General features: G+C 42.2%; 1 protein-coding gene across 7 annotated transcripts in view; it reads right to left on the bottom strand.

Moving 5' to 3' along the window:
• The window catches only part of PCTP (phosphatidylcholine transfer protein), a 40,931-nt gene that overhangs the window by 2,905 nt on the left and 19,202 nt on the right, over positions 1–18,824 (bottom strand). For all 7 annotated transcript variants that reach the window (XM_001500249.6, XM_023652823.2, XM_023652824.2 and 4 more), the window contains 3 exons: positions 6,403–6,520; positions 3,851–3,930; positions 676–847 (listed from right to left, as the gene is read on the bottom strand). In XM_001500249.6, coding sequence (XP_001500299.3) covers positions 676–847; positions 3,851–3,930; positions 6,403–6,520 — 370 coding nt within the window. The remainder of the gene's footprint in view (positions 1–675; positions 848–3,850; positions 3,931–6,402; positions 6,521–18,824) is intronic.

The raw sequence follows: 18,824 nt of genomic DNA, 5'->3' as shown, positions 1-18,824 counted from the left end.
GGAGACAGTCTCTCATTTCATTTTTTCTCTTACTACTTATCCTAACAATCCTAAAGAATTGGTAAAATTCCAATTATAATCCCAGTTTATAAATGATAAAGTGGAGCCTCAGGAAAGCCAGGTGACATGTCCAAAGTGCTAGATCTACGAGCCTCAGAACTACGGTTCAGATGTCGCCTCAGACGCAAGGCCACATTCATTCCAGTGGAGCAGCTGGCTGCAGGCCGCTGTCTGCCCACAGCTTTTCTCCCTGTACTGGAACTCAAGGCAGGCAGGGCCTGAGCGTCTGGGTTTCTGCCAATTGGGAGCTGCAGCCACACAGACAGTCCTGCCGGCCCTCTTGCCCACCCCCAGGGCTGGCGTATGAGCCACAGGACCAGCCTGACGCGAATTTCCAAACCTCTGGTTTACTTGGATGCGCTGATTGCACCTGGACAACAAAGAGTCAGTGCAGAATGCACTGAGTCAGAGTTAGACACCCACCTCGCTCTGTAGCCCAGTGTCTGGGGGTGAAGTGAGTCTCTCCCCAGCTGTGGAGCCCGTCTGTTTTGCACCCATGCCCATTCTCTGACCTCAGGGGGCAAGCTGCGTGCACTGTACGTGCCTCGCAATCAGCACGGCCTTCACCTGCGTGACCCTGACCCTGACCCTCCACCCACATGGTCCCGGCTTTACCTTTGCTCCCCTTCCTGCCATCACTTGTGATCGCCAGTCTCTGCTTGTACTGCTTCACCCGGACCACACCGGACCGCTCGGGAAACTGCGAATGGGAGATGCTCTGGGCCAGGACCACATAGACCTTCCGCTCTTCCACATGCAGATCTCGCCGCTCCCGGATGTAGATATACTGTACCGCTGATCAAGGCATGACATCCACGCCAGCATTTCAGACAGGCAGAAGGAAAGCCCCACAAGCTGAAGACAAGGGAGGTGACTCAGTTCCTCCCACTTGGCTCTGGCTCCCTGGCGCTGTTACTTCACTTACCTGCCCTGTCTCCCCAAATGCACTGCAAGATTGTGCCTCATGCCACCCGGTATTCTCATCTGAGAGCATGCTTCACCTCCTGTACAGGATTCTCTCATGCTCTCAAGCTTTTCATTAGGCAGGGAAACCACTCCCGTCTCCAGGAAGGCACTATGAGATCTCAGAGGATTGCTCACTAATCTGCTGTGAGATCCTGGCTTAGTTACTCAACCTTTCTGAGGCTGTTTCCCTATGTAGGAACAGGGAGCAACACTGCCCAGCAGGCAGCCTTGTGGGGGCATTAGGGAAACATTGGAGCAGAAGAAGCAGTTAATAAACAATGGAGTCATTTCTTCTCGTCCTGCCCTTCCCCAGAGCTCTAATTAGAGACCTCTATGCACAGAGGATGGTTGAGCAATCTTACTCACACCTGGTGATCACAGGAAATCTATGAGTACCTGAATATCTAGAGGCAGAAGTCCTCTCTGGGTTAACACTGGTTCACCAAGAATAACAAAGCCATTTCATCTCAACGAACACAGAACAACCATTATATCTATGGCACGATTCAAGGAAGATCATTAAATTCTAAGAAACAGTAAGAGTCGCCACTCACCGAGCCCTTTCTATGTCATAAGCATCATGTGCTTTAAGATAGCATCAGTCTTGATCCTGAGAAAGTCCCTGCTGAGTCTGGTGTAAGTATCTCCATCTTCCAGGTGACAAAATTGAGGCTCAGAGAGGTAAAGGGACTCACCAGAGATCCCACAGCCCAGCTGAAGTGATGGAACCTGAATTTGAACCCCGATCTGGCTCCAAAACCTAGCCAGGCTTTCATAACTGGACAGGGCTCAACTCTGTAATGTATTCATTATACTCTCAAATGGTAGAATTTTAGGTTTCCACACTAGAAGGAATGAAAAGCCCAAATCCATCAAAAAATCAGTCTAAGTATAAGACAATTACTCCCACTATAGCAGCCACAACGACAACCCCATCCCACCTCAGCGTCTCATCGGCACCCACAGTTGTCCCACGCTCCCTCAGGCACCCTGCAGGACGGCCATTGGCGCTGCTCTCTACATACTGATGAGTGAAGTTCTTAAATGTCTTAGGGAAGAAACGATGTTGCTTTGGCCCTGGCTTTCCTCTCTCCCAAGCCTTTTACTTTTTCCTCACAGCAAATATTGTCCCACTCTCTCCCACAACTTGCTCAGCTCATCCGACAGTCATCACCTGATGCTCCATTGAGGAAAGTTTAACTCAATTAAAATTTGTCAGTGGTCTTTGTGGGTTGGAAGGTCCAGTGTGTCATAAAGCCTGTGACTGAGGAACCACCAGTTCCTTGAGGACCAGAGAAATGAAGGGCCTTTTCCAAGGTCACACAGCAAACCAGGGAATGTGTTCACACTCACCCTGGGATCTTTTGCTCCAAAACTAATGTTTTTTTCCACGGCACCATTCTCTGTTATAAAAAATTTAACAACTCTTATTGGAGAGACATATGTGCCTATACAAAGACCAAGAAACTCATTATGGGATTGCATGGCATTGGAGAGCCAATTAAATAGGACTTCAAGGAGGCCCAGGTGTCCACTCCTGGGAATACCTACCCAGCAGTGTCACTGTGAGGTCAGAGCAGTGGATTGTGCCCCGGTCAAGATCACCATCTCTGGGACAGCCGGACCTGAGTCCTGCACCTGCTTCTGTCACCCACTAGCTGTATGAACCTGAGCAAAGTTCTGGACATCTCTTTGCCTCAGTTTCCTTAACTGTGAAATGGGGATGATGATGCCTAACTTACACAGTTATTGGCAGGATTAGAGAAAATCCAAGGGATTAAGTAATACATGATTTGTTGAAATATATAGCACGTGTATACAAACTATCTAGTAGCATGTGAGAACTATGCCAAGGAATAAACTCTTATGGAGTTTACAATCTAGATGGGGCCAGGGTACACACATATGTTTAGACACAAAAACACAAAAACCATACACAGAAAACACACCCACATGCTCCCTCTCTTTCTAGAGAAAGATTACTGAGGAACATAGAGACTTGTGGAACGTTAGAGCTAGGAAAGATCCCCACAATCATTTACTTCAGTGGTTTCCGAACTTTCTTTAAGTCCACAGATCCTTTGTTCCATTCAGGATGTAAAATACTTAGCTGCTGCCATTGACGAGGACGCTGAAGGAGTCGAAAACTTGCCTATCAGTCATCCTACCCCCATCTGCCCACCCAGCAAATTCCCATCCCACCCTCCCAGGCTGGTCCTGAGCAGGCTTCCTGGAACCTTGGAGCGCCAGCAAAAACTCCCCACATCCCATTCAACTGCTTTGTCTCATAAATGAGGAAACTGAGGGGAAGAAACATACACCCAGAATCCAGAGCCAAGAGTCAAGGAGGGACCACTGTGGGGTCAATGAAACAGGAAGTGAGATGGGGGAGCTGGAAATGTGGGAGCCTGAGTTCCCCTGTCAGTCACTAACCACCTGTATGAACGCTTCTGTCACTTTACCTCTCTGGGTACCCCCCCCTTTCTCCTCTATAGCTTGAAGGAGCATATTAAACATTCCTTATAAAAAGTTCTTTCCAGGTCCCCAATTCTGTGGCCCAACAACTTCAAGCCCTAGAAAACTTCTCAGGAAAGTAGGAGCTGCCCTCCAGTGACCACAATTGCAGGATGTTCCACGTTGTCAAGCCCAGAAAGCAGGCTCTGAGGTCTCTGAAAGCCACACACGATGCAACAGCTTCAGCAGATGCTTCTGCAGAATCAAAGACAATGTTGCCATGCCTGCTGGACATGCCATCATTGGGCGATGGGCCAAGGGCACAGAAACACTTAGAAAGGCGAGTAGCGGTGAACTTGGGAAAGGATACATCTCTGTTGGACATGAGAGTAGGGTACCTCACTTGCCAGTAGACCACGGTCTGTCCGTTGCATTCTCTTTCATAGAGTTCTAAGGAGAATAAAAGAAGGTAATGTATCTGGAAGCCTCTTTGGCTTCAGTTAAAAAGAAGCCTAGATATGATGACGCCATAGGGTATAAAAAACCACTAACTCATGAGACACAAAATTCTAGAACAGTCAGACAGATTCATTACTACTGAGAGCTTCTTGCCTGAAGGCAGAGTCTAGAAAATATAAAAATACAGTAAAAATAAAAGAACGCAACAAAACGTGTCCATCGTATATCTCAAACAAGATTTTCAGATAGAATGCAAGAAACAAAATCAGGCACCCAAAAACAAATTTTCGGGTTTTAATTCAGAGTAGCCACCAGATGTCAGTAGAGTACCAATAGTTTTGCTTTTGAGAACTTTCTTCATTCTTTAGATTTCCTGACACATTACAGCTAGCCTGGGACCGAGTCACCCAGTCTAGTGTGTTCAGCAGGGAGATCAAGGTCCCAGAGAGGGCAGTGTCCTTCCTAAACAGCTAGAAAGTGGCATAACTGTGGCTAACCCTTGGAGGGGTTAGCAGCCAGCTCTTGGAGGGAGACAGCAAAGGAATTCAATGACATGCGCACCCTCTGACCCCAAGCTGTGCAGTAAGCTTCTAAGTACTTAGAGAAGGAGCCCTGCCAAGGCTGCTAAAGAAACCAAGAGAGTCCCTTGAGGAGATGTTGATGCGGGAAATGTATTACTTAATTCAGCTTTTCAAAGAAAATCTATCAGAAGCAGACCATGGATTAAAGAGCTGGCCAGCCCATTGGTGCCACAAGAGGCTGAAGACAGCCCTTGAAAGGAAGGAAAGGAGGGGACATCTGTTGCTTTTGCATGCCTAATATTGACTTTCCCCTTCTGGACCAGCATCTTAATTCTCCTTCAGGACATCACCCTTCCCATCCTTCTTGTGGTTTAAGCAAGACTGACTCGACCCGAATTGCAGAGCTGGGCAAACGAGCATGATGGTGATTAGCTCAGGGAGGGTACATCTGGCCAGGGTCTTAGCTTGCCACTCTAAAAAGTTGAAGCCAAAAAGTGGCTTAGTAAAGGCTCTCAGATAGCTCACAGAATATCTAGGAGGCCCAGAGTTAAGCTTAGAACCTCAGGATTGTTCCAGAGAAGTCAAACTGCTGCTGCCACTGGACCAGACACCACAGCATGAACTGCTGATGCTGCGTACTGAACATCAGAGGCTCTGCCACTGCTTCCCCCAAGGTCAGATGCCTTCGCCGTGACCGTGACCAGAAATGGATTTTTGCATGTTGCCCACTTCCTCACATTGCTTTCTCCCAAGCTGAAGCCACATGTACCTCTTTTTGTCAGGGTCTATATCACAAGACTGAACCATGACTGCTAGGGAGCCTGCAACAGAGAACATCTGGCTTCTCCCTTGAATGGATAAGCATCACAATTCCCCCAGATAGGAAGGGTATTTGAAAACACTAAGCAACCCAAAACGGTGACAAACGTCCACAGGTAATGAGCACATGATGCTGAGGCGCTGAGAGCCAAACCTGGGACTGTGGCTGTCACTAATACGAAAGTGGAATTCTCGTTCCTGTTCCTTTATGATTAGAATATAAGCTTGGATCTTCTGGCCCCATGGAGTTTTCAATGTCATGAACAAATAAATTCTTTTTCCTCTTCTTACATGGGCATTTGTTAGCTTTTTGCTACTTGCAACCAAGAGTCCTGACTATAGCCAGGGTCTCCAGTTCATGTTCCCCTGGGCTGGCTCCATAGTTCTACTCCACTGTGATGGAGAGGGCAGAGGCCATTCCAGCTCTAAGTGGCAGAAGGATTCCCTATTTTATGCCTTTCATAACGCTCCATCACTTAGAGGGTGAAATCTAACTGTAGCCTGGTGGCCAGGCTGGGCCCTGGGATCTGGACACTCCTCCCACCCCAGCTCCAGAGTCTGCGACCCAACAAACCAGCAACAACAACCTGCTCACAGTGTTCGAACATATCATGCTGTTTCGTGCCTTCCTCACCTTACTCATGCTGTTCCCTGGGCCTCGAACGCCTTTACACAACTCATCCCCACACCCTCTCGCCTCCTCGCATACATGTATTCCTGTTGTTTATTTGCTTTATAAACTTTTCTTATAAACGTTTATGTTTTAAAATAATTGAGTAGTTTAAACTATTATGTTTTATAAACTTTTATAAAACAAAGCTTGGACACCACCTCCTCCAAGAAGCCTTCCACGAGGAGCTAGGTGTATGGGACGATAACAAACTTACAGTGAGAACAAATTAGCCCTCAGAGCAAACTGGAGAGTAGCTCTAAGAGTATGCAAGGAGCAAGGCCTAGGAGGAGCAAAGGCACATGTCAGCCCAGCTCTTAAGACTCTCCTGCCAAAATGAAAAGGGAAACATAATATAGTAAAGATTAAACCTGTCGCTTTCTACTGGCTGAAATAAATAACAATAGATTCTACGTTCTAAGTGAGTTTTTAAAAATAGTAGGTGTCACTTACCTTCAACATTTTGGTCCCACTGTTTTCTGTAGTCTAGGTCCATATAGACATCTATGAGCAGAGCCGGTGGGCAATCCTTCAGAGTTCCAAAGACTTTATACTTATAGAGTCCAGTCTCCTGTAAAAATAGAATAGGCAAAAACAACCTATTAATTCCCAAGTTGACAGATAGCTGGATTACACGCATATGAAAAACAGCTGCTCGTGCAACACCATTTATTGAGAGCCTCCTCTGTGGTCTTGGTGACACAATGGTGAAAAAACAGATGAGTCCCCAGCTCTCCTGGGTCTTATATTTGGCTGTAGGCATTGCTTGTGGTGATATCTATAAACACTATCCAGGTAAGCTGAATAGGATATAAGAAGGGTTGTGTCATAAATGCTGCCTGCTTTGGGGCAGGGGGCAGAGGGGTGGCATCCTACATAATCAGTTGGTCAGGAAAGGCCTCTATGAGGGATAGCATTTATCAGAATATGTTGTTCTAAATATTACAAGGAGCCAGCCATGGGAAGATGAGCAAAGCCCCTTCCTGGAGGGGGAAGGCCCCCAGGTTGGTGGATTAGAATGCTCAAAGAATAGAAAGTCAGGGGTCTGGAGACTGTGGGTGAGGGAGAGTGGTAGGAGCTGAGGTCAGAGAGGTAGGGGAGGCCAGGCCCCAAAGGGCTTTGCAAACCAGGGTAAGGGGTAAAGATTTTGTCCTAACTGCTATGGAAAACTAATACATGACTTTAAACAGGGGATGGCTTTAAATAGGAGAATGACTTTAAAAAGATGACTCTTGCTGTTTTGTCAAAAATAGATCATAATGGAGCAAGGAGATGGTTTAGAAGACCAGTCCAGATAAGACATGATGGTGACTCAAGAAGGGAGGTAACAATAGTGATGGAGAGAAGTCAGTGATTTAGGGACATACTTTGGAAGTAAAGCCAACAGGAAGTGCTGACAGATAGGCTGTGGGGAAAGAGAAAGCAAAGGAATGAGGATAACGGTTAAAACCTTTGCTTAACAACCAGGTAGATGGGAGCTCCATTTTCTAAGATAGAGAAAACTTGGGGAGAGGAGATTTGTGGGGTGTGGAGTAATCAAGAGTTCTACTTTGAGCAAGTTGAGTTTGAGATGCTTACTGAACACTGAAGTGGGGGTGTCATATAGGCAGCTAGCATTCAGGGGATGGGTAACTATTTTAGTTATCCACAGGGCATAATGAAACCCAACACATTGTTGTGTCAATTCCAAGAAAGAATTTTTCAAAACTGCTTCTTTTTATGTAAAGGACTCATGTATAAAGGAATGGGAAGGGGAAAAAACACTAGCTTCAAATCATATGAGTCCCTTTTATGCATAAGAAGACCATTTCTAGATTCCAAAATACAACAAGAGAATTCCCTGGTTTTCACGTTAAGCCACATCCTTGTCTGTAAGGGCTCTGGGCTAGAGTTGGCCACACTACACATCTCACTCTCTGTTCACTGGTAAATAACTATTCCTGACCTTCACTATTAGGATGAAACCAATGGCTCTTAGATTAGTTTCAATGCAAAGGCAAACAAACAAAAATGAAGCTTTTAGATGGACTCATTCTTCCATGTGCTAATGCAATGTAATTGGCTAATCGAACATGAATCGAGCCATCTTCTTAAACACCATGCCAGGGACTTATGTGAAGTCCAGGAGTAAACACGGTGAATCTTTCTAGAGATTCTCAGACTTCAAGGTCTCCTGGCTCAGGTGGCATAGCTCAAAGATAAATACATCCCAGGCTAGGAATTTCAGATGTATGTGAAAGTACCTGGAAAGCAACGGAAGGTAAAGTTGAAATTGAATTCATAAGGATTTTCCAGCTGTAAAAGTATGTGACTTTATGCCAAGGGTGTCCAACCATCCAATGACAAACTAGTAGGTCTGAACTTCTTAAGTGCCGTGCCACGGCTGCCCCAATGGAAGGGCAGACCTCGGAAAAAACACCTCCTTCTCCCGCCTGTCCCCTCCCCTCATGTTCACACAGGGAAGACATGAGGGTTCTACACCCCACACATGGACAACCACCATTTTAATCAGTTTTGAAAGAGATAAAATCAGCTCTCTGTTCAGGAATATTGTCACCCCATTTTCTACACATACTGAGCAAGAGAGAGATTTATGCATTGAGATGATTATCTCCCCAACCTTACATGAGTTAGCTTTGGTTATCTGGATAAATTAAGACAAACTGTTTCCTTAAACGGGTTCCCTTCCCCTCCTGAATGTAGTCACAGCCCTTTGTGACCTCAGTCCTATACATATCACAGAAAAGAAAAACAGAAAGCCCTCTAGGAAGAGAAAAATAGAATAACATGATTTACGTGAACACAGAAGAATGAACTATTGTGACAACTTCCTTTAAATACTCCCTTCGTGGCAGAACTGAGAAACACCAGGACTCCAGAGGAACAAAATGCTCGGTAACACCTTTCCTAGTCTATCAATAACATGTTCTTTTCAAGCACTGAACAGCCCCACCCAAATTCTTGGATCAAAGCAGTTTTTCACCCAATATTTCTTTTAAAAAAGGATCTCAGCAAACATAATCACATTTTTATTTGTCCTTAAAAAACTAAAGTGAATTTTTATAATTATAAAAATAATTCATATTCATTGTAGGAAAATTGGAAAATGCCAAAAAGAACAAAGAAAATAAAAATGGCATGTAACGCCATAATCCACAAATACCTATTGGTAATATAGGACATATTTCTTTTAAGGAAATAAATACTTCTATACTTTACAAAATGGGAATAATATGGTACAAACAGCTTATATCCTTATTTTTACCAATATTATACTGAGGCTATGGAGAAATGACATCTAATTTAATTATTCTCATAAGTTATTTCTTTTTCGAAATATTTTTTACAAATATAAATACTATTGGAATAATCTATCATTTCATATGGACCAACTTGGTCCATAATTTTAATTTTTTCATTAGGATAGCTTCCTTAGAGACAAATTTTCCGGTAAAGAGTATTAACATTTTAAGGTTCTCTATACTTTTAATAAACCTTTAAGAAAGTTTGTACCAATTTATACTCTAACCAGTTGCAACAGAGCATCTCACCAGGATTGGGCACCATTGTTTATATAAACAATTTGATAGGAAAAAACATAAATCTTAGCTTGATTTGGGCAAGGTTTTTATTAGCGACGTGCAAGATCTCTTTAAAATCAAAGATACTAAGTCTCGGCAACATTTGTTGAAGATATGTTTCTAAGTTGATTCACATTTCAATAAATGACTCCAAATAAGTTTACTCAAGAGGTTCTTGGCTTTTCCTGAAGCTCCTCCAGAAATAGAATAGCTCCATTTCTTTATCTAGAGTAAAACATGCTGCATACTTTTCTAATGCTCCGTTTATAGGACATTTCATCTCCTACACTTCAGATAGTAAAAGAATTATTTGATGGTAGAGAATCAGTCCATACCTTGTGTAGAATACAATTACTGGAAGAAATCGAAGATTTGGTATAGCATATACTCCTTTCTTGCTAAGAGAAGCCCTATGTAATGTCACAGCTAGTAACTTTCCTGGTCTCCTATGCAGGTAGAAGGAGCCAAATTACCCCTCCTTCCAGTTTTAAACACGGATGTTCGGAGCTGCAGCAGCTATTTTGTGATGAAGAGCGAACAAGCCTGGGAAGGCAGGAAAAAAAAGACTCAAAGACTTTCACTGGCATCATCGAGCAGCCAAACCAATGCCAGCAACTGTTGATCTCGGAACTACTTGGTAGGTGAGAGAAATAAATCCCTCTTTGTTTAAGTCACTGTCAGTCCAGTTTTCTGCTATTGCCACTAAAAGCAATCCTAATTCATACTAGTCATCCTTCCTGACAATAATGTTACTTGAGTTCCGTAATCCAGGGAAACAGTGAAGGTTTAGAAATCCCCTACCCATTGTGCTCCAGAAAAGTTTATTGCAAAGAACCCCCATTCCCCACATGACTTCGATAAGTCTCACAGATGCCCGCCTTGTTTACAGACGACAAGGCCAGACGCAGACCCTCTAAATTCCCTTTCGTTGCTTCGTAAATGATTAGCTGAACTGCTTATTCCCAGTGATCAATCAGAACAAGATGCTTGTGAACCAAACTGGTTAAACTTCTCTCCTTCTTCCAGGCCCCTAGACTTTGACCACCCTCAGCCTGAGCCAGCGCGCAGTCCCTCCTGGGAACAGACTGGCCTCAGGTAGGATATTCTCCGATCTACTCTCCAATCCAGCCACCTTTCATCCAACTTTCCCACACAACATTTCTAGCCTTGGTTATTCCCCTCTATAAAAGAAAAATTACTTTTGCCTGATTCTTGAGACACTCACAAATCTTACGGTCAAAGTGTTCTTCCTATTACAACAATTCCTCCCCCGACTTTGCAATAATCTTTTTGAACAGAAGTCTCTCGTTACCAAGTCCAGATTTGTTTTTTACTTGACATTAAAGTAGAAAAGCAGACTGACAGAATAATGCTCATAAGACTTAGGAACATTTACAAGGAACTATGATTGTGTGTAAATTCATTAAGACAGTACGGAAGTACATAAGCATTGCTAAAATGCATTGTCAAGGAAGAGAAGTAAGAGACAATGGACATTGTTAACGGACATTAAATAGTAGTTAATTTTGCAAAAGAGATATCTCAAACTCCACATACTCTGTCATAAGAAGTACCACCTCCTTCCACTAAGTAATTCAGAAAAATATTATAAACTTTCTAGAACCCACTATATCCTTGGCCCTGGGAAGAAATCAGGCAGAGCCATATATTTGGCTTTTCAGCTTGGAATGTGATTCTCCTTGGTGATCAGTCAGTAGTCAATGCAACCACCACGTATTCTGACTTGAAGTTTTCCAATCACTTTGACCTGCCATAAACTCTTTCATTAATACTAGTAATTGTTTCTCTAAGCACAGTCCAGTTCCCAGTTTATATTCATTATCTCATGTAATCTTTAACATAGCCCTGTGACATAGACAGTGATATAGCTAGGGACATGGTCTAATCTCCCTCTTCATATGAGGAAAGGAAGCTCAGAGAGGTTGAACTACTTGTCAGAGTCCTACAGCTAGCACTGGAGACAGCCAAAAAGAGAGGGACCCTTCTACTGCCCAGAATGTCTCCTATTTAGTTCTACTTTCTCTGCACCTCTTCTTCAAAGCACAACCTAATGATTGTGGTAAAGAAGACCCACCACATAGGATCTTAGAACTGGAAGGGGCCTTAGACTCCTTATGCAAAAGATGACAGTGACTTGCCAAGAGTCAGCCAATGATGCTGCTGGTGGCAAAGCCTGGATGGGAACCTGTTCCTTCTGATCCCCAAGCCAGTGCTCCTGCCCCAGACCAGCCAGGACGGACCTCCTACTGAGATGCTCCCCTGTGACCCTAAGCTTGATGTGTTTGTCCAACAGGCCTCAAAGTAGCTGAAAGAGGTATTTTTTAGGTGCTGCTTCTGGGGAGTTCAGACAAGGACCGGGGGAAAGACAGGAATGGAGAAAGAATGAATATTATCACTTTCTTTTCTTTTCTCCCCAAAGATGTATATTTCAGTTGTGAATCCTTCTATGGGAGCCACTACCACAGCATGGCTACTGACAGACGAGTGGTGTGGTTTCCTGCCTGAGAACTGAAAGCAGCAGAGCATGACAAACTTTAACCACTTGGCCATCAGGGCTGGCTCTGAACATCATCACTTTCAACAGTCAGTGCCATGCTGTCTGTCCATATGTTATTCCAAAGAATCATTTCAAAGAGCCTGTAGCCAGAAAATACAGCCTGGTGGTTACAGCATGGGCTCAGTCATAGCCCAGGTAGGGTCTAAGCTCCTCAACCCATTAGCCTTGCTTTCATCAGCTGCAAAGTGGGTCTACCAGAGTTTCTGCCTAAGGGAATATCTATGAAGATCATATTAGATAATCCATCTAAAGTTCTTACCGTGGTACCTGGTACATAATAAGTACTTAGTAACTATTAGGTATCATTTTCATTAATAAGATAGGTATGATGATCTTTTTCCAGATTAAAGAACTGAGTTTTCAAAACTCCAACATAATGCATATTTTTAGGGAAATTAACATCGAGGGAATACTTGCTTGAAGCTGGGCACTGTGCTTGGCGATTAATGACCACAAAAATCCTGTGAAGTCAGCATTTCATCTCCACTTTATAAATGAAGAAATGTAGGCGGGGATGGAGGCGTGGTTCAGCAATTTGCTACTAATATCATTAATTTTTGAGATGGTCTGTTATGCTGGCTAACTTGTCTAAACACCAAGCTATTATATTTCTTAGCAATGGTGATTCAAATGCATAAGAAAACTGCAATTTCTTTGCAACTGCATTCATAGGGTTAAAAGATTTTGAGAAACTTCACTGCCAATAGGGCACTTATTTGTCCTAAGCAGAATAAATTCTGCAAGAGCTAACATGTTTACATATGAGAAATGTCAAAATGTCATAATGTTTGCATTTGACATTTGTAATTCTCACAGAGGAGTAATCCCTGGCAGGACCCCCATTCCTCCTACCTGCCCCACCTGACCGGAGGAAGGCATTCCTCATTCTCTTCGATGTATGGTTTTTATCTGCATTTACATCACCAACCATAAGACAGCCTTGATGAATCACTTTTCTCTAATCCTGTAAAGGCACCCTTGAGTGTGCACTGAATTTTCTTTGCTGCACTGCCACTGGGAAGTATGTATCTAGACGGTGCAGAAAGATGTTGACTAAATATGCTTTACTATTTTGGATCTCTCTATGAAAACATGGTAGGTCCAATCCCTTAGGATTGCAGACAGCTAGGTAAAATAATAAGGATAGCTAATACTTATTGAGTGCCTACTGCATACCAGTCACTGGGCTAATACTTTACATGTATTATTCCACCTAATCCACACAATGATCATACGAGGTCTGCACCATCAGTAAACCCATTCTTCAGACAAGGAAACTGAGGTTTGTAGAAGTTCTGAGAAATATACAGAAAAGGCAGATCTACAGAGACAGGAAGCAGATCAGTTGTTGTCTGAGAACAGGGAGTGACTGTGAACAGGCAAGAGGTATCTTCTGGGGGTAACACAATGTCCCAAAATTAGATGGTAGTGAAGGTTGCATAATTCCACAAATTTACTAAAAATCATTGAATTCTACACTTAAAATGAGTGAATTTTATGGTATATAAATGATACCTCAGTAAAGCTGTTAAAATTAAAAAATGAGTTATGAAACTCATCCCAAGTCAGACAAATAATGATGGCAGAACCTGGACTTGAAGCAGTGATCTGACAGTCGAGTTCACAGTCTAGGGTACTGCCTCCAAATTGCCACTGACCTCTCCAAACATCTCGTTAGACAAGTCATAAACTGTCTGGAGTGCATATGGCTCTAGCTAGAGTGACCATATAATTTATCATTCCAACTGGTACACTTCTGAGAGGGGACGAGGTGTTGGGAAAATTTTCACCTGGACAACAGGTATAAACCAGGCCTGTGATGGGTATATTGGGATATCTATACCCAGCTATAGCTCACAACAACACACCATTTAACTTACTAGGTGCTTCAAAATGTATCCTCTCATTGGATCCCCATACAAATTTGGAAGAACAGAAATTATCTCTGGTTTAGAAATGAGGAAACTGAGACTCAGCTAGGGTCATAGGCTCATAAATCCTAAAATGACAAAGCAATTAAGCATAAAAACTATACTTTAGACCAGGGGTTGCCAAATCAGTAATGCTGGCTATTTTTGAACAGTCCATAAGCTAAGAAGAGTCTTTACATTTTTAAATGGTTAGATAAGTACCTACATAATATCCTCCATTTTGCCTCTTGGTCCACAAAGCCTAAAATATTTACTATTTGGCCCTTTATGGAAAAAGTATGATGATCCTTGCTTGAGACTATTGTGACCACCACTTCCAAAACACACAACCCAGGAAAACTCTGAATTACTATAGAGTTATATTGCAATTATACACATAAGAGAAGAATCTTCGTGGCACAAGCCCCAAATATATTTATATTTTAATTTGAATTACATTGGGGTTTACCATTTAAGCTCAGACCACTCTTCAAATCAAACCTGCCAACCCTGAGCACACCATACAGGATAAATACCAAAACATTTTAAATATATCACACTCAAACTCAGGAAAACAAAGGAAAAGAGAAAATCTTGAAAGAAGCTGTGGGGGAAGAGGGGACCACTTTACTTACAGAGGAACAAGGATGAGAATTACAGCAGACATCTCGTCAGAAACAATTCATGCAAAAAGAAAGTGGAGTAAAATACATAATATATTGAAAGAAAAAAGCCACTGACCTAGAATTCTATATCCAATAAAACTGTCTATCAAAAGTGAAGGAGAAATAAAAACTTTTCAGACAAATAAAAACTGAAGGAATTCAGACCAAAGAATAGAGCAGAATCTAGAATGCTGTATTTAACACCTACACGTGAGAAAATCTCTCACAAAGGAAATGTATGTATCTAAACTCTAAATACAGACTTTTTCCCCACTATCACGTAGTTCTAGCTCCAGATATGATAAACCGGAGAAAATTAGGGTTGTGTTTCTAACCATCCTTACTTCCTCAAGAAATATATAAAATTCGATTTTTTGTTGGCGGAGCAAAATGGCGGGGTGAGCTGACCCGGGATTCTCTCCCCTCCAAAATACAACAAAAGATTGGAAGAACTGAATTTCAGAGAATAAACATAATGCCAGCTCATTAGAGACCTACAATACCAAGAAGGTGGAGATCATAAACCTTGCTTACACCTTCCAAGGCGCTGGAACGATAGGAGAGAACATCGCTCCCTCCCCTAGAGTCTGTGATCGCTGCGGTGCCAGTCGGGAAGGAGTGGGGCAGGGGCCGCGGGACCGGGGGATCATCCAGGACTCCTGCCACTGATTCACTGGACACCTGCTGATGGGGGGAAAGCTTCCATCTGCGGGGACCCCATGAATCAAGGGCCTTGGGAGACCAGAGAACAGAACTGATCTGAACCCAGACCGGCGTGTGTGAGTAACAGCCCCCCCCCCCCCCCCCCCCCCCCCCCCCCCGGCAAAGCCAGTGGGCGCAGCCATCTTGCCCCAAGGCGGAGAGCTAACACGCCACTCTCGACCCCCATCTAGTGGTGACAGGCTGTAACTGCAACTGAATTCTACCACCATGAGAAAAAAAACCACTCCTCTACCATCCAGTCTACCATCCAGCAATTTATAAAAGCCCCAGACCAGAAGGAAAACAATAAAAACCAGAATTAAGTCCTGAGGACTTGGAATTAGGTAAACTAAGTGATAACGAATTCAGAGCAGCTATAATCAAAAAACTCAATGAGGTAGAGAGAAAGATAGAGAAACAAGCCGAGTTCTGGAGTTACTTCACAAAAGAGATTGAAATCATAAAGAAGAATCAAACAGAATTACTTGAGATGAAAAACACAATGGACCAGATAAAACAGAATACGGATTCCCTGAATGCCCATGTAGACAACATAGAGGAGAAAATTAGCATAATCGAGGATAGACAGGCTGAATGGCGCCAGACAGAGGAAGAAAGAGAACTAAGAATTAAAAAAAATGAGGAGAATCTCCGAGAGATAATGGATTCAATGAGGAGTAAGAACATAAGGATCATAGGAATTCCCGAGAATATGGAAAAGGAAAATGGAGCAGAAAGTGTGCTTAACGAAATTATTGAAGAGAACTTCCCAAATCTAGGGATCAATGGAGAAATGTGTGTAGAGGAGGATTTTAGATCTCCTAGATTTGTCAATGTAAAAAGACCTACTGCAAGGCACATAGTAGTAAAGTTGGCAAATAGGAATGATAAGGAGAGAATACTCAGGGAAGTAAGGAAAAAAAAGAGAATAACCTATAAAGGAGCCCCTATCAGACTGTCAGCAGATTTCTCTACAGAAACCCTACAAGCTAGGAGAGAATGGAGTGATATATTCAAAGCTTTAAAGGATAAAAACCTTCAGCCAAGAACACTCTATCCAGCAAGAATTTCCTTCAGATATGAGGGAGAAATTAAATCTTTTCCAGACAAACAAAAGTTAAGGGAATTTGTAACTAAAAGCCCTCCATTACAAGAAATCCTCAAGAAGGCTCTCATACTTGAAAACAGAAAAAAGGGAGAAAGGGGACACAATCCACAGACTAGGGAGACCGATAGATAGAACCAGAACAGGATAGCAAATATTCAATTATAGCATTAGGGTAAAGGTAAGGAAACTACCAAAACAAGGATGATCTTAGCACTCTAACTACAAATGAATAAGACGAGTTGGAATAAAAAATGAAAATAATTATTTAGGAGGGGAAGAGCAAAGGGTCTAAATCAGTATTGGTCAACGAGGTAAGAGACCACCAGAGAACAGACTATATTATACATGAGATTCTAAATACAAACTTCAAGGTAGACACTAAAATAAAGTACAGAACAGAGTCACAAATCATAAGTAAGGAAAAATCTAAGAAACCCAGCATAAGAAATTGCAGTATTGAATGGGTAGTCTAAAGCACACAGGAAAAGAAACACAGGAAAACAAGATAATGAGCGACAGATTAACAGCATTAAGTCCACATGCATCAAAAATCACTCTCAATGTAAATGGATTGAACTCTCCAATAAAAAGACACAGAGTGGCAAAATGGATTAAAGAACACGATCCAACAATTTGTTGCCTCCAGGAAACACACCTCAGCCCCAAGGACAAACACAGACTCAGGGTGAAGGGGTGGAGGACAATACTTCAAGCAAATAGCAAGGAAAAAAAGGCAGGTGTTGCAATTCTCATATCAGACCAAGTGGATTTCAAAATAAGACAGGTAAAGAGAGACACAGAGGGACAATATATAATGATCAAAGGCACACTTCATCAAGAAGAAATAACGCTTATAAATATCTATGCACCCAACACAGGAGCACCAAGATTCATAAAGCAACTATTAACAGACCTAAAGGAAGATGTTAAAAACAACACAATAATAGTAGGGGACCTCAACACCCCACTCACATCAATGGACAGATCATCCAGACAGAAAATCAACAAGGAAATAGTGGAGCTAAATGAAAAACTAAAACAATTGGACTTAATAGACATATATAGATCACTCCACCCTGAAAGAGCTGAATACACATTCTTCTCAAGTGCACATGGAACATTCTCTAGGATAGACCATATGTTGGGAAACAAGGCAAGCCTCTACAAATTTAAAAAAATTGAGATAATAACAAGTATCTTCTCAGATCATAGTGCTATAAGGCTAGAAATTAATTACAAGAAAAAAGCTGAGAAAGGCACAAAGATGTGGAGACTAAACAACACACCACTGAACAAGCAATGGATCATTGAAGAAATTAAAGAAGAAATAAAAAAATACCTGGAAACAAATGAAAATGATAGCATGCCATACCAACTCATATGGGATACAGCAAAAGCTGTATTAAGAGGAAAATTCATTGCAATACAGGCACATCTTAACAAACAAGAAAAATCCCAAATAAGCAACCTTAAAGCACACCTAACTGAACTAGAGAAAAGAACAAATGAAGCCCAAAGTCAGCAGAAAGAGAGAAATAATAAAAATCAGAGCAGAAATAAATACTATTGAAACGAAAAAGGCAGTAGAAAGGATCAATGAGACAAAGAGCTGGTTTTTTGAGAAGATAAATAAAATTGACAAACCACTAGCCAGACTTACAAAGAAAAAAAGGGAGAAAGCTCAAATAAACAAAATCAGAAATAAGCGAGGAGAAATAACAACAGACTCTGCAGAAATACAACAGATTATAAGAGAATACTACAAAAAACTATATGCCAACAGAATGGATAACCTAGAGGAAATGGATAAATTCTTGGACTCCTACAATCTCCCAAAGCTCACTCAAGAAGAGGCAGACAATTTGAACAGACCAATCACAAGGAAAGAGATTGAAACAGCAATCAAAAACATCCCAAAGAATAAAACCCCAGGACCAGATGGCTTTCCTGGGGAATTCTACCAAACTTTCAGAGAGGATTTAATACCTATCCTTTTCAAGCTATTCCAAAAAATTAGGGAAGATGGAACACTTCCTAACACATTCTATGAGGCCAACATCACGCTGATACCAAAACCTGACAAGGACACCACAGAAAAAGAGAACTACAGGCCAATATCACTGATGAACATAGATGCAAAAATTCTAAACAAAATTTTGGCAACCAGAATTCAGCAATTCATCAAAAGAATCATACATCAGGATCAGGTGGGATTCATACCAGGGACACAGGGATGGTTCAACATCCGCAAATCAATCAACGTGATACACCACATCAACAAACTGAGGAATAAAAACCACATGATCATCTCAATAGAGGCAGAGAAGGCAT

The sequence above is a fragment of the Equus caballus genome, chromosome 11, assembly GCF_041296265.1.
Source record: "Equus caballus isolate H_3958 breed thoroughbred chromosome 11, TB-T2T, whole genome shotgun sequence".
Classification (NCBI taxonomy): Eukaryota; Metazoa; Chordata; class Mammalia; order Perissodactyla; family Equidae; genus Equus; species Equus caballus.
The sequence above is the reverse complement of the archived record's forward strand: the minus strand, read 5'-3'. Positions and strand labels throughout refer to the sequence as shown.